Raw genomic sequence first — 25989 nt, 5'->3', positions numbered from 1 at the left:
TATGGGGGTGCCTGGGTGGCTCAGTCGGTTAAGTGGTAACTCTTGATTTCGGCTCAGGTCATGATCTCACAGTTTGTGAGTGTGAGCCCCGTGTCGGGCTCTGCACTGACAGTATGGATTCTCTGCTTGGGAGAAGCAGAGATTCTTGGGATTCTCTCTCTCCTTGTCTCTGCCCCTCCCCTGCTCATGCTCTCCCTCTCTGTCTCAAAGTAAATAAAACTTAAAAAATAAATAAATAAAAATAAAAGTGCCTAGTATGTGTGAGGTAACATGCTAAGTACTACAGATATAATGATGAGCAAAAGAAACCTGGTCCCAATCCTCAAGGAGCTTACACTCAAGTCAGGGCCAGCAGTACAATAAGCAATTAGAATTCAAGTATGGAAGGGGCTATGACTGGGGTAACTTGGGCTACAGGAACAGAGAACAGGTCCACATAGAAACTACAGGTAGACAATGTCACAGTGTCTCAGGCACAAGTGAAAAATTTGTATCACTGCAGCTCTAAGGAGCCTCAACAGGAAAAGTATATACAATACTCTTCACACAGGTCCTGAAACAGAGGTTGAATGTGAATAGCTGAACACGCAGAGAACAGGAAAGGTTAGAAAAAAAAGAGGTGCACATCACTGACCTCCAGGTGCAGCCAGCAGCCTTTTCACAGGAGGAGATAACAGACCACCCAGGAGAAGAAAGCAAAGGTTTTAGAAGAGAGATAAATTTCACTTTGCTCTCTAATTCACAGCCAACATCCACTAAATGTAAAGGAATGGGAAACTAAAATCTTAAAACTGCCATTTTAATTCAAGTACAAGTGGAAGCAGGGATAACAGAAATGCTACAAAGAGAACAAGTCAGAAAGAGCAAACATGCAGAGAGAAAACCAAAATGAAAAACAAGATGTGGAAGAACACCCTGGAGAGAGAAAGGCAAAACGGACATGGGCACAAGACGACAAAAGAATGTAAAACAGGAGACACGCACATCACTGTGTGCACATTTGCCCAGAAAAGAGACCCAACAGCAAGAACGATGTTGAAGGTTTCCCTGAATGGAGGGATCCGATTTTCTTCTTCAGACTTTTCAGTATTTTCAAAATATTCAACAAAGTAGCCATTTATTTTCTGTGGTAGAAAAAGGTAAGGGTGTGTGCATTTGTGTGTGGGTGTGTCTGCATTTTACAAAACATGAGAAACAAACACCTCAGAATATAAATGCAAAAAAAAGAAGTCTACCTTTTCTGACTCCTCAACCAAATGAGTGCTCCCCACTGCTGATGAGTCTCTGCCACCATCAACCTTCTTATCCCCAGGTTTCACTCCGAATGGTGCCTCCTTTTCTTCGTCGCTGAACAGCAAAGGTGTTACTTCAGGGACAGTCTCTCTTTTCTACCAAAAGAAGAGCAAATGACATCCTTAAAAACAAAACTGTGGGGGTGCCTGGGTGGCTCAGTCGGTTGAGCATCCAACTCTTGATTTGGGCTCAGGTCATGATCCCAGGGTTGTGGGATCGAGCCTCACATTGGGATGTGTGCAGAGCGTGGAGCCTACTTAAGATTCTCTCTCTCCCACTGCCCTTTCCCCACTTGTGTGCTCGCTTGCTTGCTCTCTCTCTCTCTAATTAAAAAAAAAAAAAGTGTGCTTTACTAGCATGACAACATAAAGAACAGGTGAAACCACAATCTTCTTGAGGGAGTTAGTGCAATGTGGAGGGAGAGACAGTGCGGGACAGTGAAGGGGGCACAAACAGGGAGAAGCAATAAACGCCACCACCTCACTATAGACACAGCACTTCACAACTTCTACCACGGTAACGCCTGCACCTGTCTCCGTGTGTCCATTCACTTCACAGATACTGCTATTGATTAGAACCTTATGTCTGACTCCCAGATGACCACTAGTCTCTCCTCTCTGCCTCCGTCCTCCCATATTTCAGGTCAATGATGTCATCCAGAGCTGCCTCTGCTAAAAGAAAATACGCACCAGATTGCTTCATCTCCCACCCCAAAGCTGCACTATTTGCATTAAGTAAATGCTAAATGTGACTATCAACTAATACCTCATCTTCTCCCTTTGTTTACCTGCATCTTACCAATCTTCCCTATTCCTTTTCTTCTTTTAAGTTTATTTATTTTGAGAGAGAGAGCACAAGCAGATGAGGGGCAGAGAGAAAGAGAGGCAGAATCCCAAGCAGGCTCTCTGCCATCAACACAGAGCCTGATGCAGGGCTTGAACTCACAAACCGTGAGATCATGACCTGAGCCAAGATCAGGAGTCAGACGCTTAACCAACAGAGCCACTCAGGTGCCCTCAATCTTCACTATTCCTTAAACCTACCGTGAATTTGCACCCTTCCCCACTGTCTGTAGAAGCAAATCCTCATCTTTCAAGCAAGGCCCAGCTTGAGGTCCCCATAAAGGTTTCTCTACCTTCTTCAGTAAGTATCAGTTGCTACACTGGTAAGATTATTTATCTGTCTACCTCGCTTTTATTTTCTTCTTAACTTACATTAATAGCTATCACATATGTCTGTCTATTCCCTTGAAAGGATAATATAATTCAACAGCAAGTCATGGTGTTTTATACCAAGTAGATGGTCCACACCAGTTTGCGAGCACTTTGCTCAATCTGTCATGTTCCTGATGGGGGAGGCAGGGATTTCAGGGTTTAGAAAACTGAGGTTATGTGACTCACCTAGAGTTATCAGCATCCTTGGGGAAAGTGATCAAAAATTCTTGAGGAAAAACTATGACTCTATCATACCAACTAGACGAGAGGTTATGAGGAAGTAAGCTTTGAAGCAATATCTAAATCAAGTTAGGAAGACAGATTTGGGAAATCAAAGAAGAATGCTCCTTAACTACGAGAGAGAAAAAATTATAAATGAAGTAAAAAATAGAGTAACATTTTTAATTATTGTTAAGAAGAGGTCCTTAAAATGTATAATCAATTTTAACCTGAAATAAAAGGCTGGAAACCCACAAAACAATTTCAGAAGAGGTAAGGCAATACTGAAGTGATTAAAGGAAAAAATTTTGGTGGAATGCACTGGGCTCTCTGAAAACCACATACAACTTCAACGCAAACCGGTCAGGGTGAAAAATGAGACTTTAGTATGGCCCCTTAAACCAAGGAAAACGCCACCCAAACTATCGGTTGCAAATCTTCCTAAAGATAAAGCTGACTTCATCTTCATCGTGAAATTAATTTCTTTGACAGTTTTATAACAGAGTCACAGGTAACTTTAAAATATGCAGGATCTCTAAACAAAAGAAAAGTGTTTTATACACTGCTGTCTGAAGGGAACTGTACTTCACAAACGGTAAGAATCTGTGTACAGTTTGTTCAGCTACGTGAGATGTAGATCTTTGACCCTCTGTCTTATTTAACAGTCATAATTACTACAGGTTGAAAGGAGTTTTCCATTTCCATGACCTTTAAAATTTATTAGGTTACTGCTCATTTATCTAGAGAAGAAGTTATTATTTATAATCTACAATGAAAAACCACTCAGATCTCCTGACCCTTTTAACCACGGAACCACTTGATGTCATCTTTAGGGAGATGCAAGTATGGGTGATTCGAAGAAAAGATCATGAGCACCTCAGAAGCAGCAGGAGGGAGCCCCGGGGCCCAGGGAACACAGCATGTTCCTCCCAATGCTGAAAGCTTCTGGTGTAAGCCGTGCACACCCACTTAATGGGAATACGGTGGGGGAAAAAAGTCCCTAAATCATCAACTGACAAGATCCTGGTCTGGGAAGCTTCCATAGGACAAGTTAACAGTTGCACTATGTCTGACAAAATGAAAACTGTTTCCCGATAAGAGAGACAACAACCTTCTCTGGAGTAATCTGGGACAGCAAGTCACCTAAAGCACACGGAGAGTGAGGCTGGAAGAGATGAGTCCAGTGTGAATGAGATTACGGGTGGCACGGCAGGCTCAGGCATTTGTGACAAGGACGTGATAGGATCAGGCTGCCTTGAATAGAACCAGAGCAACAGCAAGAAGGGCAGATGAAAGGAAGGAGCATTCGAGGAGAGGCCAGATAAGAAATTATCTCAGTAGTCAAGGCTAAAGATGACCCAGAAGTTGGGATGGAAAGAGACATCCCTAGAGGCGCTGGTGTAGCGCAGCGTCCTGATCTTGATCTCGGCTCAAGTCACGATCTCACAGTTAGTGAGTTGCAGCCCCGCACTGGGCTGTGCGCTGATGGCACAGAGCCTTTTTGGGATTCCGTCTCTCCTTCTCTCTGCCCTTCTCTCACTTGTGCTCTCTCAAAAAATAAATAAATAAAATAAATACATAAACTTTAAAATAATTTAAAAACTTAAAAAAAAAAAGGGAGAGAGATCCCTAATAAACAGGAAACAGTGACAATTACTCCATCAAAGGCAAAATAAGTCACACATACCCTGGGACAGCTACACTACGGAATACTGATAGTGGTGAAAAAAGAAGAAGCTAAAGCTTATGGAAATGAAAAACATGTTGCAGGACAAAACAACTTACAGAAAAAGGTACAACATGACCTCATTTAACTAAATAGAGTGAATGCCTGGAAACAGGCCTGAAAGGGCTGACAATGCACTGTTACCAATGACTACTCTGGCAGGAGCATAAGGACTTTGTATTCTCCGTGCATTTTCTAAACCTTTTTAAAGAAGACATCCACATATTACTGCATAATATAAAATAAACTTGAAACAAAAACTATTTAGGAGGAATGAAAAAACCAAGTATCAGCCTCTAGAAAACAGAAGTTCCAAGGCTCCTTTACGGTCTTATCTCTCCTTCATCAAACCTATGCAGGTAACAGGGACTTGGTCACCCATCATCATGGTGGGAGGAGGAGGGCCTTCCTCATCAAGCATGGGTGGCAGAGTTGCCGTGGTGGCTGCTCCAGCGTAGGAGGGGTCCCACGGGCTCTTACCTTCTTCCTGGTCTTAAGTGTCTTTTTGCCTCTATCACGTGCCAGATTTGAATGGCGTGGAGTTGGGAGTCGAAGGCCTGACAGCAGGCTGTGAGTTGGCTTGATTCTTAGCCTTTTAGGCTAACCCAGGTCAGATAAAGGAGTTCTAATCCATGGGGTCTAGCCTAAAAAGTTCCACATTTCCCTTTGGGGCTGTTAGCAATTGCCAGCTGGCAGTAAAATAGCTGTTTGGCCTCATTTTGTTCTATGTGCACACACTCACATACACCCACTAAGGAATGAGCTGGGGAAAGATGAATGACAGGCCAGTATGCCCAGGTTCCCTGGATAAATATAAATATAACATAATGCCAGCTTCCTCTCATTCTTTAATACTCCTTTTTGATATAACATCAAGATTGGCTAAACCTTTAACTGAGGTGATTGTGGTCATTTAGACCACCACAATGATTGTGATGTCATTTAGATGTAATCACTGGAATCCTTTACACCAGATGCCACTGATGGACTTTTTATTACATACTTTAACTTTTTAAATGTTTTTTTAGGGGCACCTGGGTGGCTCATGATCTCACGGTTCATGAGTTCAAGCCCCGCATCAAGCTCTGTGCTGACAGCTCAGAGGCTGGAGCCTGCTTCAGGATTCTCTCTGTCTGTCTGTCTGTCTCTCTCTCTCTACCCTTCCCCTGCTCACTCTCCCTCTCTGTCTTTCTCTCTCTCTCTCCCTCCCAAAAATAAATATTAAAAATATATATATTCAATGTTTTTTAGGTTTATTTATGTAGGTAATCTCTAAACCCAACATGGGGCTCAAACTCATGACCCTGAGATCAAGAGCAGTGTGCTCTACTGACTAAATCAGCTAGGTGCCCCCTTTACTGTAATTTTTAAAAAATTTTTAACCATGGCAAAAAACAAAATGTATCATCTTAACCATTTATAATTCAGCAGTGTTAAAAATATTCATTGTTATGCCATCAATCTCCAGAATTTTTCCATCTTGCAAAACTGAAACTCTGTCCCCTTGAACAACTCCCCATTTCCCTCTCCTGCTAGCCCCTGGCAACCACTAGTCTACTTTCAGCTTCTATGAATTTCACTACTCCAGGTACCTCATGTAAGTAGCATCATATACTATTTGTCTTTTTCTGACTGGCTTATTTCACTCAATATAAAGTCCTCGAGGTTCATCCTTGTTCTGGCAGGTGCCAGAATTTCCTTCCGTTTTACTGACTGGCTATTCACATAAACCAGGACCAAAGCGTTGGTACTTGAAACATGCTCCTGAAAGGAATAATGTGTGCCTTAACTGACCTGGTCTAGTGTTTGCACAATTCCATGCCACTGGGGCTAAGCCTGGCGACCTGCCCAGAACTGCAACGGTGCTCTCCCCTCAGATTTCAGAGACCCACCCCTGATGCTGAAGGGGCTGCAGGACATGAAGGAACCCTTTCCCCCACACTTTGCATGTGTGCTTCATCAAATACCATAACTAGATGATCTATTTCTAAAACTAGGCAAATAGGTTTTTCCATTAGACTTAGCCCACAAGGTCAGGTATAGGAGCTGATTCAGGGAAATATCACTATTCACATAAGATCATGGCAAGGATATTTCCTGGGCCTAGGAGGTCAAGAATACCGTTGTTGCAGGAGGAACAGATGCAGGAGGAGAGCCAAAGAGAGAGCTTCCACTATCGGCATCATCTTCAAAGAGGAGTGACACTCTCTGGGTCTTCTTTTGGCTATACAATCAAGCAAAAGGTCAAATTAAAGGCAAGTATGATTAAAAATATATATACAATATTCCTTCCAGGCCATACTTACAGGAACCCACCTACCACCAAAACACCCAAGACATCTGCTGACCTTACGTAGTTGAAAGCAAATGAGAAAAACTTTTGAAGTAGGTGCCATTTGTGTCTAGCAAATCATCAGTCTGTCTCTCATCCTTATGTGGAAGAGTTCAGGAGCCTTCTCTACTTGTCCCTTTGATTCACTGTAGGAGCACTAACTGTTAGCTTTGCAAGTATTTAGTATACGTGCTACTGAAGCGAGCACTAGCTTTGCAAGTATTTAAAAGCATGTATGGGGATGCTGGGAGGAGAGGTAGGTTTGGAGTAAAAATACTACAAAGATTTGCATTATTCAATCTTATAAGGACCATTAGCTTTCTAGAATTCTCTAGATACACAGAAACGAGATCTCCAGCATTTGTTTCCAATAAAGAATATAGTGGGGTTGGGGCGGGGGGCGGGGAGCACCTGGCTGGTTCAGTCAGTAGAACATGTGACTCTTGATTCCAGAGTCATGAGCTCAAGCCCCATGTTGGGTGTGGAGCCTACTTAAAAACAAAACAAAACAAAACCAAAAACAGTGTGAAGTTAAAATATTGAGAGAAAGAGAGAGAGAGAATATACTGGGCCCTTTCAGCCACAGCTCTCCTCACCACCTTCCTCTAGCTGGTCTTCACCTACCTTCTCACCTAGATTCTGCCCTGGCTCCACAGAGAAGGTAGTCAATAAACAGAACAAATACTGATCAGAGCTTTTAAGGGACAGATATATGAAAGTGGAGAATCACAGGGAAGCTTAGCACTAGACATGGGGAATCCAGAACAGAAAACATTCTAACTACTCAAAGGTCAAGTTCCAGTTTTCACTACGTGATAAGGAATCATCCAATTAGCACACTACAGAATTACCAAAATAATGCAAACTTTAAATTCAATTTTAGCTAGCTAAAAGTAATACTAACACCTTATTTCAGCAAATTGTTTACCATCTATATCTACTTACGTTAGAATATAATTAACATACACACTAATAAGTATATGTATTATAACCTTTTCTGTAAGTTTAATTATCAGAAAGACACTAGGAAACTTATTCATTAGTTTAATACCGACTTCTGCCTATATCTTAAAAAAAAAAACAAAAACAAATACAAAAAAACTGTGATCCTTATCACAGACTAGGGAACAAAACTAACCAAATAGTTGAGTGCACTTAATTGGACGTATACACTAAAGAATGGTTAAATATTAAGACTATACCCTGAATAAGTTATAAAAGCAAAAAGCCAATTTTTAATGACACAGTACGGTAGTATCTAATATACCTTTATAGATATACACCAATAAAAATTTATATAAATTATAACCAAAACAGTTGAATTCTAGATGACGAGCAATCACTATATCAGATGCCTAAAGAATACCAGAAACCAAGGGGCGCCTGGGTGGCTCAGTCAGTTAAGCATCCAACTTCGGCTCAGGTCATGATCTTACAGTTTGTGGGTTCGAGCCCCGCATTGGGCTCTGGGCTGACAGCTTGGAGCCTGGAGCCTGCTTTGGATTCTGTCTCCCTCTCTCTCTGCCCCTGTCCTGCTTGAACTCTGTCTCTCTCTCAAAAATAAATAAAACACTAAAAAAAAAAAAAAAAAAAAAAAAAGAATACCAGAAACCTCATTAAGCAACTATAGCAGGAAAATATCCCATGCATGATTTTCTGAACAAGCAATTTCTTTTTTTATTCTTAATGTTTATTTATTTTTGAGAGAGACAGAGTGTGAGCGGGGAAGGGGCAGAGAGAGGAGACACAGAATCTGAATCAGGCTCCAGGCTCTGATCTGTCAGCACAGAGCCCAATGTGGGGCTCAAACTCACAAACTGTGAGATCATGACCTGAGCTAAAGTCAGACACTTAACCAACTAAGCGTGAACAAGTAATTTTTTTTAATTAAAAAAAAATTTTAATGTTTATTCATTTTTGAGACAATGCAAGAAACAGAGTGCAAGCAGTGGAGGGGCAGACAGAGGGAGACACAGAATCTGAAGCAGGCTCCAGGCTCTGAACTGTCAGCCTAGAGCCCGACGCGGGGCTCCAACTCACAAACCGTGAGATCATGACCTCAACCAAAGTCGGATGCTTAACTGACTGAGCCACCCAGGCGCCTCATGAACAAGTAATTTCTAAAAAAAAAACAAAAAAAAAAACCACACAGCAAAACACCAAACCAACCCACAAAAAATATGTGATGACAGATTCTGAAGGTAAGCTACAGAAAACTAGTTAGCTCTCTGGCCAGAGCTCTAATAGGAAACAACAGCCAGTCCTTAACGTTGGCTCTCACTCCACATACTCAGCAACTGCTGGTTAAGTTTGGCCCTCCCATGGAGATCTGTCCTCAGAAGAAAAATATGCTGCTCAGCGAACGAGGGTGTTTCTCATTATAAATAACAGGTTAAGTATTTTGATTTATTTGAAAGGTACAGACATGAGAAAACATTCAGATAACCACAGGGCCTATTGCCTAAACCAGGACATTTCTGAGAGTGAAAGGGAAATTTTTATTAGTCGTCATGCTGGAATGGCAGGCACAAACCAGGGCTGTCCAGGCAAGCCAGGACACCTAAGTGCCCAGCTAACCAGGCAGTATGTCACAACTCTGTTAAAGTCACAGAGCTTCTTTCTGTTTTCAGAATGGTTTTGAGATATAATTTACAAACCATAAAATCTACCCCTTTATAATATGCACTTCACTGGTTTTTATTTATTTATTTATTTTTAATTTTTTTTTTCAACGTTTATTTATTTTTGGGACAGAGAGAGACAGAGCATGAACGGGGGAGGGGCAGAGAGAGAAGGAGACACAGAATCGGAAACAGGCTCCAGGCTCTGAGCCATCAGCCCAGAGCCTGACGCGGGGCTCGAACTCACGGACCGCGAGATCGTGACCTGGCTGAAGTCAGACGCTTAACTGACTGCGCCACCCAGGCGCCCCACTTCACTGGTTTTTAGTTACAGAGTTGTGCAACCATCACCACAATCTAGGTTCACAGTATTTCCATCAATCCAAAATGACGCCTCATGCCTGTTAACAGACTCAATTCTCCTCGCCCCAGGCAAACACTAATTTACTTTCTGTCTCCATAGATTTATCTGTTCTGGACATTATATACAAAGGGAACCATGCATGTGGTCCTCTGTGACTGGCTGCTTTCAATTAACACAATACGTAAGGTTCAACTATGTTGTAGCATGTATCAATACTTTATTCCTTCTTATTGCTGAGTCAGAGTTCATTGTATGGATAGAACATATTTTCTGCATCCTGTCGTCAGTTGATGGGATGTTTGGCATATTTCCACTTTCTGGCTTCTACGAATAATGCTACAATGAACAATCATATATAAGTGTTTGTGTGGACATGTTTTCATTTCTCTTGAGCATCTAGAATGAATGAAATTAAGTCCTAGAGTAACTCCGTATTTAACTTTTTAAGGAACTGCTGGACTGTTCCCCAAAGTGGCACCATTTTACATTCCCACCAGCATTGTGTGAGGGCTCCAATTCTTCCACCGTCGCAGACTATGAGTCTGGAGTTCTCTCTGGTCCAGCAAGAGAGCGGACGCAGAATTGAATATGAGAGAGGCTGATGTCCGGGAGGAGACACGAGCCCTGACAAGGGTTTTGTCTCTGTATTTATTGAGTTCACAAGATATTACCCACGTGGTGAACATGAAGAAAAAAAGATCTTACACACAGAGACGTGGAGAAAACAATCGGAAGTAATCATTAACTTGTGTGTATAAGAAGCAAAGGGTCTGGGGGACAAGTGGAGTTTGTGATCAAGGTACAACAGTATATTGGAGTCAGATGGAAAGTAATTTCCTACAGGCAATATAACAAGTTACTCGTGATCCCATTACAATAACTTGCTAGCTAACCTCGGGTGCTTTTGCCCTTGGTGGCGGTTTTCCGCCCTAAGCTTTTTTCTAACCCATTTCTGTAAATAGAACCTATTTCCCCACATTCCATATCCCCTCCTACACTTGCTATTGTCTGTAAAGCAACATGTTACAACACACCAATACAGCCCATGCTCAGTCTATGAAATATCCTGCTGGCTTTAGTTCAAGTATTCATGTGGACACCACCTAGATCAGCTAAGAATTACCAGCCACTGGTGTGACAAAGCACCGTTCTGCAAAGAATCATCCTCCTAACAGGATGTTTTTCAATGCTGAGCAGATTTCCATTCAAATGAGAAACTTAAGTAACGCAGACCAAACTTTACATTCTACAGGGCATCTCAGAGGAAAAACAAAAACAAAAGATAACAAGCTGCACTTAAATCCCTAACAAACTAAGAAAAATAATATTTAGGAGTTAAAAAAAATAATTAGAAGAAATTAGGTAAATCTGCTAACAAAAACATTTCCCAGTATTGGGGGAAAATACCTTATAAGTGAAAATTAAACACATTCTCCTTTGTATAACTACTAGGTAATGAATGATCATGTCATCCCCAAGTAACTGACATCTTATGTATCAAATACCTTTACTTATTACCACAGACACTGGCTAAATGATTTCTTACAATGACTACCTCACCTGTCCTTAGCAACAGCAAACAGATCATCTTCATCATCCTCCTCAAAGAGGCTGGTCTTTTTCACAGCCTTAGCCTCCTGCTCCTGATTGGTCCCAGAGCCCCTTAGTTCTCCTTTAGATCTGTTGTCAGACGCTGAGTTCATCTGTGAATCAGTAACATTCCACTGGTCCTTAAAATATAAAATATATATTAAAACCCAGTGACCATTCAGACTAAGGAACCTGGAAATAAAATAAAATTTAAGTTCCATTAAATTGTATTTACACTAAATACTTAATCAAGTACATCACTCTTGAAGAGAACTCATGACTGGGACTTTCCTCTAAACTCAAATCTAGACAGCTGGGTTCTTTGACCTCACAAACTTTCTGCCTTCCTCCTCCATCACTACACTATGTTTCTCCCCTCTATGGTCCTATTCTGGGTTAGGAAAAGGGACGTTGTCTACCCTTAGGAGATTCAAAATTATTTATAAAGAAATTGAGAAGACGAATGTCAAAAAAAAAAAATCAAGAGCACTCAACTTTGGAGGAAAATTATACATTTCGATTCAAAAATCCTGAAGCAGGCTGGACAAAAATGTATAGAACACTCACGCAATGCACATATAAACAAGACACAATGAAAGATGCTGGTGACCCCTTCCATCAACAAAAGTCTGAAGTTGACCTTTAGAAAGCATTTAGGGGAACCCCACTTGGCTATGCTCTCACCTCTTGGAACTCCTGAACACTTACATAAGTGGTCCTTTGGTCTCTATACAGTCTAGAGCTTCTCCAATCAAAGTGGGGTCCACAACCAGCAGCATGTGTCATACAGAATTCTGGTTTGATTCCAGACTTTCTGAATCAGAACCTGCATTTGTTAACAGGATGCCCAGGTGATTTCTTCACATGTTATGGTCTGAGAAGTGCTCCTCTAGGGCAGTAAGGCTCAAGAGTGACTATACACTGGAATTCCCAGGACAACTTTAGAAAATTCCAAGGACAGACCATCTGCCAAACTACTTAATTCAGAATCTCCAGCCCTGGAATTCAGTAAGAGTACTCTTTAAAGTTCTCCAGCCGATTACAATGGGTAGCCAAGGTTGAGAATCACTGTTCTAGAACACTGGGTATCTTTACTCAGCCAAGTACTGTTGCTCCCAGCTTTAGCTAATATGGTTGACCCCTGAACAACACGGGTTTGAAATGCACATGGATTCTTTTCAATAAATATATGTACGGTATCATTAATATATTTCCCTTCCTTATGATTTTAACGTTTTATTTCCTCTAGCTTACTTTATTTTAGGTATAGAATGTATGATACATAAAACATGTAAAATATGTGTTAACCAACTGTCTACATTATTGGTAAGGATTTTGGTCAACAGTAGACTATTAGTAGTTAAGTTTCTGGAGAGTCCAAAGTTATACATCAATTTTCAACTGCACAGGAAGTCAGTACCCCTAAATTCCCACATTGTTCAGAAGTCAATTTTGTTTTCATTTTCCCTAAATCATTATAATACTGTGGTAGGAAAATTTCCACTTATGGTTGCCCATTACTATAGGGAGAACAATGACTAACAATGCTAGGAAGAAAAAAATAGAAAATCCATGATAAATTCTGTTGGAATAGAAAAAGCAAATTATGTTGTGTCATTTTAAATTACTTCCAATAAAAAACATTGATATAGCTACAGTTTCTCCATCCACATCATACCCTCATAATTTTCTCACAATGTTAAAATAAAGAAGAGCAATTATTGTAATGCAAGAAGATTTTTAGTATTTTTAATTTTTTTTTTTTAACGTTTATTTATTTTTGAGACAGAGAGAGACAGAGCATGAACGGGGGAGGGTCAGAGAGAGGGAGACACAGAATCTGAAACAGGCTCCAGGCTCTGAGCTGTCAGCACAGAGCCCGACGCGGGGCTCGAACTCACAGACCGTGAGATCACGACCTGAGCCGAAGTCGGCCACTTAACCAACTGAGCCACCCAGGCGCCCCGATTTTTAGTATTTTTAAATTTATTTTTGAAAGAGACAGAAAGAGAAAACATACATACAAGCAGGGAAGGCACAGAGAGAGATGGGGACAGAGGATCTGAAGCAGGCTCTGTGCTGACCAGAGAGAGCCCAACGTGGGGCTCGAACTCACGAACCGTGAGATCATGACCTGAGTGAAGTCGGACGCTCAACCAACTGAGCCACCCAAGCACCCCAGGGAGATTTGTAATGCTCAGGGTTTTGTTTTGTTTTTTTAATTTTTAAAAATGTTTTATTTATTTTTGAGAGAGAAAGCATGGGGTTGAAAGGGACAGAAAGGGGGGGGGGGGGACAGAGGATCCAAAGCGGGCTCTGCACTGATAGCAGCAAGCTCAATGCAGGGCTTGAACTCACAAACCGTGAGATCATGACCTGAACCAAAGTCAGATACTCAACAAAATAAGCCATCCAGATGCCCCAAATGCTCAGGGTTTTCAAAGTCTTTTTCTGTACAGCTAAATTAGCAGCTAAACCCTATTCACTAGTGGCTTTGCTAACTTGTATCTAGATAGCAAATGAAAATATTAAGACTCATATGAAAGGGGGGCGGGTGCCTAAGTAGCTCAGTCGGTTAAGCATCTGACCTTGCCTCAGGTCATGATCTCGCGGTTTGTGGATGTGAACCCCATTTCATGTTCAGTGCTGACAGCTCAGAGCCTGCAACCTGCTTCGGATTCTGTGTCTCTCTCTTTTTCTGCCCCTCCCCCTCTTGTGCTCTGTTCTCTCTCTCTCAAAAATAAACACTAAAAAATAAATAAATAAATAAAGACTCATAAAAAAGAAGTTAAGCTTGCATAAATATTACATGTCTAGCTATAATTCTTGATACTGAAACATAAGGATCATTTAACAATATAAAATAAGGCCTAGGGGTGCCTGGGTGGCTCAGTCAGTTAAGCATACAACTCTTGATCTTGGCTCAGGTCATGATCTTATGGTTCATGAGATTGAGCCCTATGTTGGGCTCTGTGCTGACAGCATGGAGCCTGCTTGGGATTCTCTCTCTCCCTCTCTCTCTCTCTGCCATTCTCTTGCATGTGCGTGCACTTTCTCTCTCAAGAATAAATAAAAAGAGTTTTTAAATAAAATAAAATAAAATAAGGCCTAACTCATGTGAATTAGCATATGTTATAATTTGAGGGGCATACTTATTTTATTCTCAACTGTCATGAAAACATTAACCTTTAAACTAAATACCTTTCTTCCAGAAAAAGAAGAGACAGTTTTGTGAACATAGTCTTTGGTAACTGAACTTCACTGGATATAAAACAGGTATAAAAAGAAAATATTTAGCAGCTGTAACTTTTTTTTTCAATGTTTATTTATTTATGAGAGACAGAGAGAGATAGCACACGAGTGGGGAAGGGGCTGAGAGAGAAGGAGGCACAGATTCTGAAGCAGGCTCCAGGCTCTGAGCTGTCAGCACAGAGGCCAATGTAGGGCTCGAACCCACAAACCATGACATCATGACCTGAGCTGAAGTCAGACGCTTAACGCTTAACCACCCAGGCATCCCAGGATAGCTGTAACTCTTAAATCCCATCAAACAACTTCCTGCTCTTCTCCAGGAGAAACTTGCAACCCACCTCCTCATCACTGCTGAATAATAAGGCAGATGCTTTCTTTCTGGAGGGCTCAGAAGGCTTTGCCTTCTCTTGGCTCTGAGTTAGAAGAGATGATGTCTGCTTCTTAGCAGCTGTTGCCCCAAAAAGATTATCCTAGAAAAACAAATGACAGAAGAGTATGACAACTTCATACACATAAAACAAAACACTTCGATCTTCCATGTCAAATTGTTAGAGAATAAATCTCTAGTCAGGTACAGAATATGTATAACACCTTGGAAAGAAAAAAAAAAAATCACAAAATGCCAGTAAATCCCACTTCTCTCTTATGTATATACCTAAAATAACAGTCTACTATCTTCTCTCACTGTATTCTCCATTCACAGAAGGGAAACAGACCACATGGAACTCAAAGGCAAAACACTTGGGAAGGAGCAGGAGGAGGGTAACTTGAGGATAAGAACACAGAACGAGGAAGAAATCCGGCCCCACTCAGGCCCGCTGTGGTTGGGCCCTGTATGTTCACTAGGGAGACCAGTACAACCCGTGTGGCAGCCAACAAGTTGGACCTTTCTATGAATTAGAAACCAGAGCAATGGATTATTAACAATAAAGAGAAATAGGGAGCTCTTTCCACTCTTCCATACCTACCGAAGTCACACACCTGGGACAGAGGGAAGGCATGACTTGTGTTTCTGGTTAATTTTAAAAAGACAACACAAACTTAAGAAATAATTTACCAGATATAATCACTGGCCTACTGAAGAGTTGATTCTCATAGGTTGAATGGCATTTGCCAAGTTTTGTATAGTCAGGTATTCCCAAAGTATCTATTAAGGGATTTTCACTAAGGTAATAGAAACAAAATCATCAGAGGGCCTGAACCCAAGTTAGAAGAACACTCTCAACAATATAATACAGCAGGTGAATAATCCTGATATGTAAAAATTCAATGAAAGGAGCCTTTAAGCAGGGTAGAGTATGGGAAAATAAGGAAAGGCCGTGCCAAAAATGAACTGGCATCCGAAGGGGATACTAACGGCAAGAGCTAATATTTCCGATGTGCCAGGTACAGTGTCAAGAGCTGTACATTAGTTGTGTTGGCTGCTACAATGACCCTATACTCTATTAGGCTATATTAGGTTCAGGAGGTTGAAGTTACTTGCCCAAGGTCCCTGATTTGCAAGTGAAAGCAGGGGTCTGGTGCCAAAGCCCATGAGCTTGGCCACGGCACAGTACTGCGTAAGAGGGAAGATTTGGTTTGTCTTCCCTCTTATTTCTTTCCCCCACTTTGCTCTCTCATGCAGGGCAGGAAAGAAAAACAAGGTGAGGACATGGCCATCTTCTCCTATTCCTGCTTTGTCCAAGACGTTGTGGATCGCTGCGTATAACAAAGATCCACCCTCTTTATTTCTTACAGGTAGATTTTTAAAATGAAATCTACAAAGCCTTCCACAAGAGCTGGGCCAAGAATCTAATGTCCTGCCCATTGTACAGCTAAGAGGACTCAAGAAAGGAATCACTGAGACAAAAACTAAATATTTTTGTTATGTGAGCCTCAGATAGTTTGCCTCCCTATCACCTTGTTCTACTGTATGAGCCTCTGACTAGAAATCTACATCAGCAATGGTTTTCTACTCCTCAAAAACTTATTTATCTTGCACTACAGTAACAATGTTTACCTCTTCATCTTCATCATCAAAAAGCGAGACCGACGTGGGGAGTTTGCTAGGCAGGAGAGATCCCTCTTTTGACTTACTCACATTTTGTGAAGAAAACAAATCCTGTTGGATCAAGATTAAAGTTCCTGGTTAACAAGACAGACCACATTCTTTGAAGTATCAATTAAACATAAAACATTGAAGACTATAATATAATGGCTGCGTGAGTCTAGGTCTCTTCGTGACAGAGAAAGTGGCTGAGAACACGTGTCAGTTTCTCCTAGCAGAGTGCAGCACAGAACCCACATGTGAGAAAGAAGATGCCACCATAGAACTCCAGGTGGCCTCACTGGAGGTTTCTATACTCCCACGTGGACATTTTCCAATCAATCTCTTATTGTGCTAAAAAAGTAGCAAAGACTTCCTTTTTTTGTCCTAAGAATCAGAATGATGAAACAGATTCAATACTGGAAATAGAGACTAGATTCCCAAATTACTGGATTTAGGACTTTGCTTTATTTACTAACACCCTCTTCTCCTCTTAGAAGAGTATTATACTGTTTCTTTCATATAAATACGAATTCATATTTTATTTTAAAATGTTTGGTATTCTACTTGAACTATAGCTAAGAGATGCTGCAAAAGATCTGGTAGACTCTAAAAAACTTCCAAAATGTGATGGTGTCAGCCTATGATACAAACTGAGCTGCATGAATTAGAAACATAAAATGGGACACCTATTCCCTTAGGACAGGAACGTGAATACACAAGAGCCAGACAATTAAATAGCACAAGAACATAGTTTCTAAGACCTCTCTGGATAATTTCTTTTTATTATGGAATCCACATCTACTCTCAAACATAGACCTAAAGATTTCATTAACTGAGAAGAACTCTTCTCGGCCCAATGGATTCGCCTGGACCCCATGGAGTTCCACGGGTTGGCTGAGGTAAAGAGACCACATAGGGGGAGCTACAGGCTCCCACGCCTCTCCTGCATTTTACACACTAGCAAGATTGCATTTCAGGAAAGATTTCACTGCACTGCTTCACTTTTTCTTGCCCAGGCACTCTGATAGTACCCAATAAAGACAATCTATGACTGTGTACATGGGACAAAGGCTTTGGTGGTGGTTATGAAACCTGTCTCCAAATTCTTTTATACTCCTGCCATCAACAAGTGGAGTCTGCATTCCTGCTCTTAAACCCTGGCGGGCCTTTGTGACTGCCTCAATAATGCTGCCATCCAGGGCTCGGTTACAAAAAGCCACACAGCCTCTGCACAGCTCTCTGAGGAATCTCACTTTGAAGCCCTGCGCCACCCCTGAGAACCCACCTTCCCTGAAGCTGCCATGCTAGGAGACCACATAGAGATAGAGAGGGGTGCCCCGAAAGCCCCAGCTGTCTGAGTCTTTCTCACCCAGGTACCAGACGTATGAGGATTCTCAGCCCAGCCACCTTCAGACTGGAAGCATGTGAGAGACCCTAAGTGAAAAGCGCCTAGCTGAACCCAGTCCACTTCTAGAACCGTAAGAGATCATAAAACTTACTGGGGTTGTCAGCTACTAAGTTTTGGAGTGATTTATCTCACAGTAATAAGGAACTGGAACACCTTTTAAGTCACGGAAATTGCTCACATTTGGTTTCTTCATGTAATCGACAACTATTTGTTGGCTTCTCAATTGCCAAGCACTAGTCTAGGTGTATGAGGAGGAAACAAAATGCCCTGCCCTCATGCAGATCATTCTAGCTTATTCTCAGCTTATCTGAGATAACCCACAAGCACACAAGAAGTGTCACATGGCAACACATACCGTGAAGCACAGAACGGAAGAGAGGGCAAGGAGTGCAGCGTGGCACATGCTAGCAGGTTTGTAATCATGCAAAGGGCCATTGGGGGAGACCTCAAAAAAGAACTATAGAAAGTAAGGAAGCAAGGCGTCCAGTTTCTGGGAACAGCACTCCCAGAGGGCAGGGGTCAGTGTGGTTGTGCTTGATGAGCAGGAGGCTGGGAGTGTGGATGAGACCAGAGTGTGAGGCCCCAACATGCCGTGCCAATGGGTCAGGAGTTTGGCTTAACTGGAGTCTGGTTAATTCCTATCTTCTGTACACTGCCGTCAATGAAATATAAGCCTCACAGGTTTTATTTACATCACTGGCAATCACTCCACTTCCAAAGATTTGTTCGTCCATCCTAGCTGTTAGTGCAAAGTAATCGTAAGAGCTTACACCAGAGTTTACAATTTCCTGAAATTACACGTAAATTTCTGCCGTGTCCACACATTTTTCTATGAAGAGGATTTGTTACATTCTCAGACAGGTCTCTGATCCCCTAAAGGCCTAGACTAAAATTCGTTCTCAAAGAACCTAGGCCTGTGAGAGTCAGATAAAGCAGTGACACTTCTGAGAGCTGATGCTGTTCCACTGGAAAGAGGTTTCTAGGCAGGAGCCTGTGAGGACCGAGGCTGGCAGCAAGCACTGCCTGCCCACACTGTTCCTGGTCATAAGAGGCTATGCCAGAATACATAACACTATGGCACTATGCCCACTACTCAGTGAGACTACTGAAAAGAAAATGGTATGTCGATTCCTGTTAAAAGCATCTCACTCATTGTGGATCAACAAAGAGCCTTCAATTTGAGCCTCCTGAACAGAGTATTTTCCTCCCATGAGATGTACTGGATTCAACACCCTTAAGAGTGAAAAGCATCACTCTAAACATGGGTTTTCAAGATATTAATTTCAGGGGCACCTGGGTGGCTCAGTCGGTTAAGCAGCTGACTTCGGCTCGGGTCATGATCTCGTGGTCCGTGAGTTCGAGCCCCATGTCGGGCTCTGTGCTGACAGCTCAGAGCCTGGAGCCTGCTTCAGATTCTGTGTCTCCCTTTCTCTCTCTCTGTCCCTCCCCTACTTGTGCTGTCTCTCAAAAACGATAAATGTTAAGAAAAAAAAAATAATTTCTAATGTCATACCCAAGGACTAATTCCCAGAACTAAGAAAGAGAATTCCTTACCTCAGAGTCCTCTTCGTCTGAAAATAAACCTTTTTGAGTCTTTGTTTCTGACAAGGGCTTGGGACTTTTGTTGGAAGGTTGGGTAACCTTTGATGGGAAAAAAAAAAACAAAAACAAAAACCTGAGAGTTAACAAACAAGAGAACTGGAAAGGAGGGTTTATTCACACGTTCACGTAGAAAACACTCTGAGTCTCTGCTAGGATAAGGCACTAGGCCGTGTGCCAAGGGAAAAACGATGCTGCGGACCTAAAACATGTATCAAATTTGTACAAAGAATTAATGCAAAAGAAGTTTCACAAGAAAGAATTTAAAAACTGGTATAAGTTAGGAAAGAAGACAGAAATAGCTCCCTGATAAATCTTTCAGGACAAAGCCTGGATGCAGGAGATAGTACAGGCACGGACACTGCAGACAGAGGGAACCGCATGAGAAGAGAAGAACAAGTTGAGACAGAGGGCACATCTGTTGGATCAACAGACTGGGGTAGAACAGACTGCCTACCTACAGTGCGCAAATGGCACATGTATGATTGGAGCCAACGTAGGAAGGTAGGCCACCCTAGGAGCCTGCTGCGTTCTGAATGTGGGGACCTAGGTGGTCAGCAGTGGGAAGGTGAGGGTTTCACAGTGAGGACACACAAGATGTGCTTTAGAAAGAGGATGGATCAGGGCACCTGGCTCGATCAGTCAGAAGACCATGCGACTCTTGATCTTAGGGTCGTGAGCGTGAGCCCCACAATGGAAGTAGAGATTACTTAAAAATAAGTAAATGAATCAAGTTTAAAAAAGGAAGGAGGGAACGGGAGGGGGGGGCAGGGAAAGACAGATCTAACCATGGAAGATACTAAGGAAAGGGACAGCAGCCAAAAGAGCTTTAAAGCTGATGGGGATGCATCTGGTTGGCCAAATACAGGTTCATTTCAGTATCAAAAAAACAAAACACAAAAAACCCCAAAAAACAAACAAAATGATGCTAATAGTTTATAATAGGTTGAATAGCATCCATGATCCTATAGGGATAACTAAAAAAGCAGGAAAGAGGGAGAGAAAGCTCTTCTCTTCTGTTTGGAAAAATGTCAGCTAATGTAGAAGAAAGGAGAGAATTGGAAAAACATCCTTTGGCACCCCTTAACGTGATTCAGGAAAAGATCATCAATAGATCATCCAACAAAATGCTCAATTCCATCAAGTGCTCAATCTAGGTGGTAGGCGTTTGGGTGTTCACTATATTCTTCTTTCACCTTTGCTGAATGTTGCACGATCTTAAGACACCATACACTTGAAAGGAAACACCACTTCCCTCTGGGTTCCAGATGAATTAACAAGATGTCCCAGGACAACACTTAACAAGACTTAACTACATTAAGTCTTCTTTCCCGCTCACCTTTTTTTCTGCCCTTGCTTTTTTTTCATCTGTCTGATTCACAGTGGCTTCTGGCAAAGCAGCTGCTTTTTCTTTGAACAGGTCTCCTTCCTCATCATCAAAGATACTGGCAGTGGATTTGACTTTGTCTTTAGAAAAGATACCACGGCACAAAATTATACTAAGGTCAAAAATCCCACCACTAAATTCACAGATTAAAAATCCTCCCCAGGGTGTCTGGGTGGCTCAGTTGGGTAAGCGGCTGACTTCAGCTCAGGTCATGATCTTGCGGTCCATGAGTTCGAGCCCCGCATCGGGCTCTGTGCTGACAGCTCAAAGCCTGGAGCCTGCTTTGGATTCTGTGTGTCACTCCCTCTCTGCTCCTCCCCTGCTTGTGCTCTCTCTCCGTCTCTCAAAAATAAATAAATGTTAAAAAAATTTTTTTAATAAAGTAAAAAAAAAATCCTTCCCTCCCAAGAAGTAAATAGAAAATTATTTTTTTTTATTAGTTATTATGAAGCAATTTGAAGTGGATTACATTGGATTTTTCAAAGAACACAAAAGAGCCCAAATGAAACACAGGACCAATGATTTAACCACCTGGCTCATACACTCATCCAAGCAGCCAGCATCTTATGCTTAGAGTAGCTTGGACTAGCATAAAAGGTAAATACAGACCTAAAGAAAGAAAGATTATTTAAGAAGCAACCACCCAAAAAAAAAAAAAATTGGGGGGTGGGGGCACTTGGGTGGTTCAGTTGGTTAAGCATCCGACTCTTGATTTTGGCTCAGGTCATGATCTCAGTCATGAGATGGAATCCCATGTCGGGCTCTGCGTTGGGCATAGAACCTGCTTGGGATTCCCTCCACCCCAGCCTTTCCTTCTGCCCCTCCCCCGCTTCCATGCCCTCTCTCTCACACTCTCGCTCCCTCTCAAAAATAATAATAATAATTAAACAACAACAACAAAAGAAGCAACTGTCCTAGGAATCTGTGAAGTGAGGGTTGGCTCCTCTTTGTAAAAAATCAAACTACTGGGTGCCTGGCTAGCTCAGTCAGTAGAGCATGTGGCTGTTGATCTCATGGTTATGAGTTCAAGGCCCATGTTGGGTGTAGAGATTACCTAAAAATAAAATCTTTAAAAAATAATAATAAATAAATAAAAATTAAAAGTCAATCTACAGGGGCATACAAAAGCAAATACTACTGGAATCTCCCCCATAACTCCACCTGCCCACCCAAACAAGACGACCACTGGGAACACACACATCTAATTCCCCCAGAGGATATGCTAGCATACTCACTTTAGTGATTCACAGGTAAGGCTATAAATGACAACATGATTCTAATAACAGGTCTTAGGATTTATGTTTTTCACTTAATCTGCCTAGCGAATCTTCCCATGTTAACATATACAGACTTCATTCTTTTTAACACTTCACCAAATTCCACTAAACAAGAGAACCGTAACGTAACCTAGGGATGAGCACCTGGGGAGTTTCTGACCTTTCACTACCAGGAGCACTGCTGCACTGATTGAGCTGTGCATCACCGAAAGGAGGACATTGATTTGTGAACGTCCCAGGGGAGCGGCAGCTGCCAACTTACTTGTGACTCTTAATCAGTTCTCAGTGATAACCCACTAAGTGAGAGCCCTCCCAGACCAAGAGAGGCACACCAGCTTTAATCACTGTCATTTTAGTTGGCCTAGATCTCAGTGTGTTATGTGTCCGTTTGTACTCTTTCTGTAATAACCAGGTGGTTATTTCCCTCAGGTTTCTTCTCCTATCCTTACTTCTCACAGCCACCCCTGGAAAAGGAGCTAAGTCCAGGAAACATGCTTCTCACTGAATCCTGGTTCATCTAGTCTTTATAAGACAGAGTCCTCATGTTGCTGGAAACTGTGTGCACCTAGTAGTTTATCCTTCTTTTCTGGAAAAACACCAAGTGTGACCCACAGACCAGCAATCTCTGCCCACCAAGGAGCCTGTTAGAAATGTACAATCACAGGCCCCAGCCCATACCCACTGCATCTGAATCTGCATTCTGACAAGAGTCCCAGGAGACTCACCTGTACATAAATGAACAAATAATTTAGGAGAGAGACTTCATGAAAAGACAGGCTTAAATTTGAGGGGAGAAGAAAGGAGAGTGCCAAAGTGGCCAAGGGGCTGAAAACCCTGCCATACAAGAAAAGATCAAGGATATGTAGGCTTTCTGGCCAGAGAGGCTGGCAACTGAACAGCTAACATGTGGCATTCTGTCATATAATTCACTAAGTGCTGCCAGAAGAAAGTGTGATTAAAACTTTGTAATTCCAGGGGTGCCTGGGTGGCTCAGTCAGTTAAGCGTCCAACTTCGGCTCAGGTCACGATCTCACAGTTCATGGGTTTGAGCCCCACGTCGGGCTCTGTGCTGACAGTTCAGAGCCTGCTTCGGATTCTGTGTCTCCTTCTCTCTGCCCCTCCCCTGCTTGCGTGCTCTCTCTCTCTCTCTCTCACAAATAAACATCAAAAAAATTAATAAATAAAATAAAAACTTTGCAATTGCAAAGATCACAACTAGAAATCTTCAGCAGGTATTACAGGGGAACAGATTTCAGCTCTCCATGAGGCAGATAATCCTAGTAATTAGTTTCCAAAGCAGGAAAGATTGGTTGATAAAACAGAGACTTCTAAGGCACCATGACTCCTGCAGCAGAGATGAAGCTCTGTGGCAGGAGGGCTTGAGGAGGGACCCTGGCACGGCAGGACACAGACAACACGACAAGCTTTATGCCCTTTTCCGGTCAACATTCTTTCCCTGGCTGAATTCCCAGAAAAAGAGGCTGGACCAGGTACCTGTCTTGGAAGGTTTGCTGGAGGATGCCGCAAAGAAGTCGTCATCGTCATCGTCATCATCGAAGAGGCCAGCAGGGGCTGGAGGGTACGGGCTTTTCCTTGGAGCAGGCTGCTCAGGCTTCTGTGGCTCCTTCAGTGATGGAACAGAGGTGGCACCGAACACATCAGTGTCTCCTGTGGGTGGAGGGACAGGGCAGCCATAGCTGTGAGCTGGTGTGTGTGGGTCCCCTGGCTTTACAGGAAAAAAAAAAAAAAAAAAAAAAGGACCACCCACCAAGAACATTTAGCTTCCATTCATCCCCAAAATACATTAATAGGACCCAGTCATCCCCATCCTTTACTGCTACAGAACATCCCACGATGCAAATCACCTGGTCACTGAAACACAAGTCCAAGGCCACTGACTTCTAAGAGAATATGAGCTAACACCAGTAAATGAGCTCTTCCCATAGGCTATTTGTTGCCCTCTGAACCGCCTCCTCTCCAGCAAGCAGTTAGATGACAGTTTTAAAAATGACAAAACAGTACTTATTTGCTTTTTAAAAAAGAAACCCTAAATTAGGGTACCTAAAAATACAGAAACAGCTCCTGCTGGGATTTTCTTTCCGGGTTTGGAGGATGAAGACACTAAAAATGAGAAAGAAAAAAATAACCATTTCAGAAAAGATGAGTTTTCTTGTTAAATGTACCTAAAATGTGTGCAACACAATACACAGCTAAGTGGAGACCTTTTAAAACTAATTTTTCCCAAAAGAGCCATTTTAAAACTCCTTAGCTTTAGCTTATTCTTCTCTCTACCAGCATTACTTTTTTATTGGCGTTAATATAATCTAAGCTGTGATTCCCTTGGACGATCACTCTGATCAAACAATAGCAGTGGGGTTAGTTGGGGAAGCCAAGGAAGGGGTAGAACACAACAGGGAAGGCAGAAGCAGAGCAAGCCGGGCTCCTTAACAGTTTCGCCTCTATCCATTCCAGTTGGAGAACAAACAAGTAGAAAGAACAGCAAAAAATGTGAGACATCAACAAAAAATATGAAGACAGTAACAGTAAAGAGGGAAACTAGCATCCACTGATGCTGAGAAGTGGAGGGCAGGCAGCAGGACATCAAGCCAGCCAGTGTCACAGCAAGTTCAAAATCTGATGACTGATGGCCCAAGGAGACCGCTCACTTCACATAACTAAGTCCCAGTTCCTAAGAACTACCACATACCTAATGGAATAAAATTTGTTAAGTTTTTTTTCCCTTTCCATGGGTGCTCCACAAAGGATTCTGACACACACCAGACTATGGAATTAATGACCTCCAACTTATATACAGAATTTTAGAAGTGTTTCTTTGAATTAAAGATGATTAGAGATGCCTGGGTGGCTCAGTCGGTTAAGCATCCAGCTCTCAGTTTTGGCTCAGGTCATGACCTCGCAGTTTTGTGAGTTCAAGCCCCAGGTTGGGCTCTGCACTGACAGTGCAGAGCCTGCTTGGGATTCTCTCTCTCTCCTTCTCTTTCTGCCCCTCCCCTGCTCACACTCTGTCTCTCTCAAAATAAACAAACAGAAAAGACTACTGAATTAAACATGATTAAATTAAAATATCCTCAACACTGCTCAAGACTACTTTCCTTCTTTGACTTTTTATGAATTCTCCCCTAAGGAAGAGACAAAACCATGATGTTGGCTTATAAGTGGCACTTTTGGCTTTTCCAAGACATGAATTAGTCATTACACATGAAAATTAGCTGTTTTTTACTAGACCAAGGCAAGAAGAACAGCTTCCTGCCTAACAAAGAAGCAAGGCCTGGGAACAACTTCAGGGGTTCCATCTCCTAATGAGAAGTAAACTGTCTTCGAAATCTGTTCCCGAACAAGAAGAGTCAGCCTAAATCCGAGCTCACCTGCATTAACAGAGCTTCGAGCTTCCTGATCCTGAGGGGCTTCCGTGAAGAGATCACTCTGGTTGTAATAAAGCATAGGACACAAAACTTCAAAAAAGCAGACGAAAATGTAGTTGCATTGTGGATTTCTAAAGAAAACTACCTCGTAAAGTTTAAAGATACATATTTACTGTCCTGCAAGAAATTCAATTCCAAAGTAAAGACTATGGCAAAATCAGACCCTTAAATGGTTTGGGCCTACCCAGGAACTAAAACACAGAAGAAGACAGCAAATAAGGTAAGAAACAACTCC

At 42.0% G+C, this 25989-nt stretch overlaps 1 protein-coding gene across 6 annotated transcripts in view; it reads right to left on the bottom strand.

Moving 5' to 3' along the window:
• The window catches only part of LOC122492975 (WASH complex subunit 2-like), a 61529-nt gene that overhangs the window by 13536 nt on the left and 22004 nt on the right, over positions 1 to 25989 (bottom strand). For all 6 annotated transcript variants that reach the window (XM_043596841.1, XM_043596843.1, XM_043596842.1 and 3 more), the window contains exons 13-22: positions 25698 to 25755; positions 24373 to 24432; positions 23806 to 23979; positions 20987 to 21114; positions 19603 to 19689; positions 16611 to 16712; positions 14950 to 15081; positions 11330 to 11499; positions 6574 to 6676; positions 1236 to 1388 (exon numbers count right to left, since the gene is read on the bottom strand). In XM_043596841.1, the coding sequence (XP_043452776.1) occupies positions 1236 to 1388; positions 6574 to 6676; positions 11330 to 11499; positions 14950 to 15081; positions 16611 to 16712; positions 19603 to 19689; positions 20987 to 21114; positions 23806 to 23979; positions 24373 to 24432; positions 25698 to 25755 (1167 nt within the window). The remainder of the gene's footprint in view (positions 1 to 1235; positions 1389 to 6573; positions 6677 to 11329; positions 11500 to 14949; positions 15082 to 16610; positions 16713 to 19602; positions 19690 to 20986; positions 21115 to 23805; positions 23980 to 24372; positions 24433 to 25697; positions 25756 to 25989) is intronic.

Source organism: Prionailurus bengalensis, chromosome D2, assembly GCF_016509475.1.
Source record: "Prionailurus bengalensis isolate Pbe53 chromosome D2, Fcat_Pben_1.1_paternal_pri, whole genome shotgun sequence".
NCBI lineage: Eukaryota > Metazoa > Chordata > Mammalia > Carnivora > Felidae > Prionailurus > Prionailurus bengalensis.
Note: the sequence above shows the minus strand (reverse complement) of the source record. Positions and strands in the feature narration are given on the sequence as shown.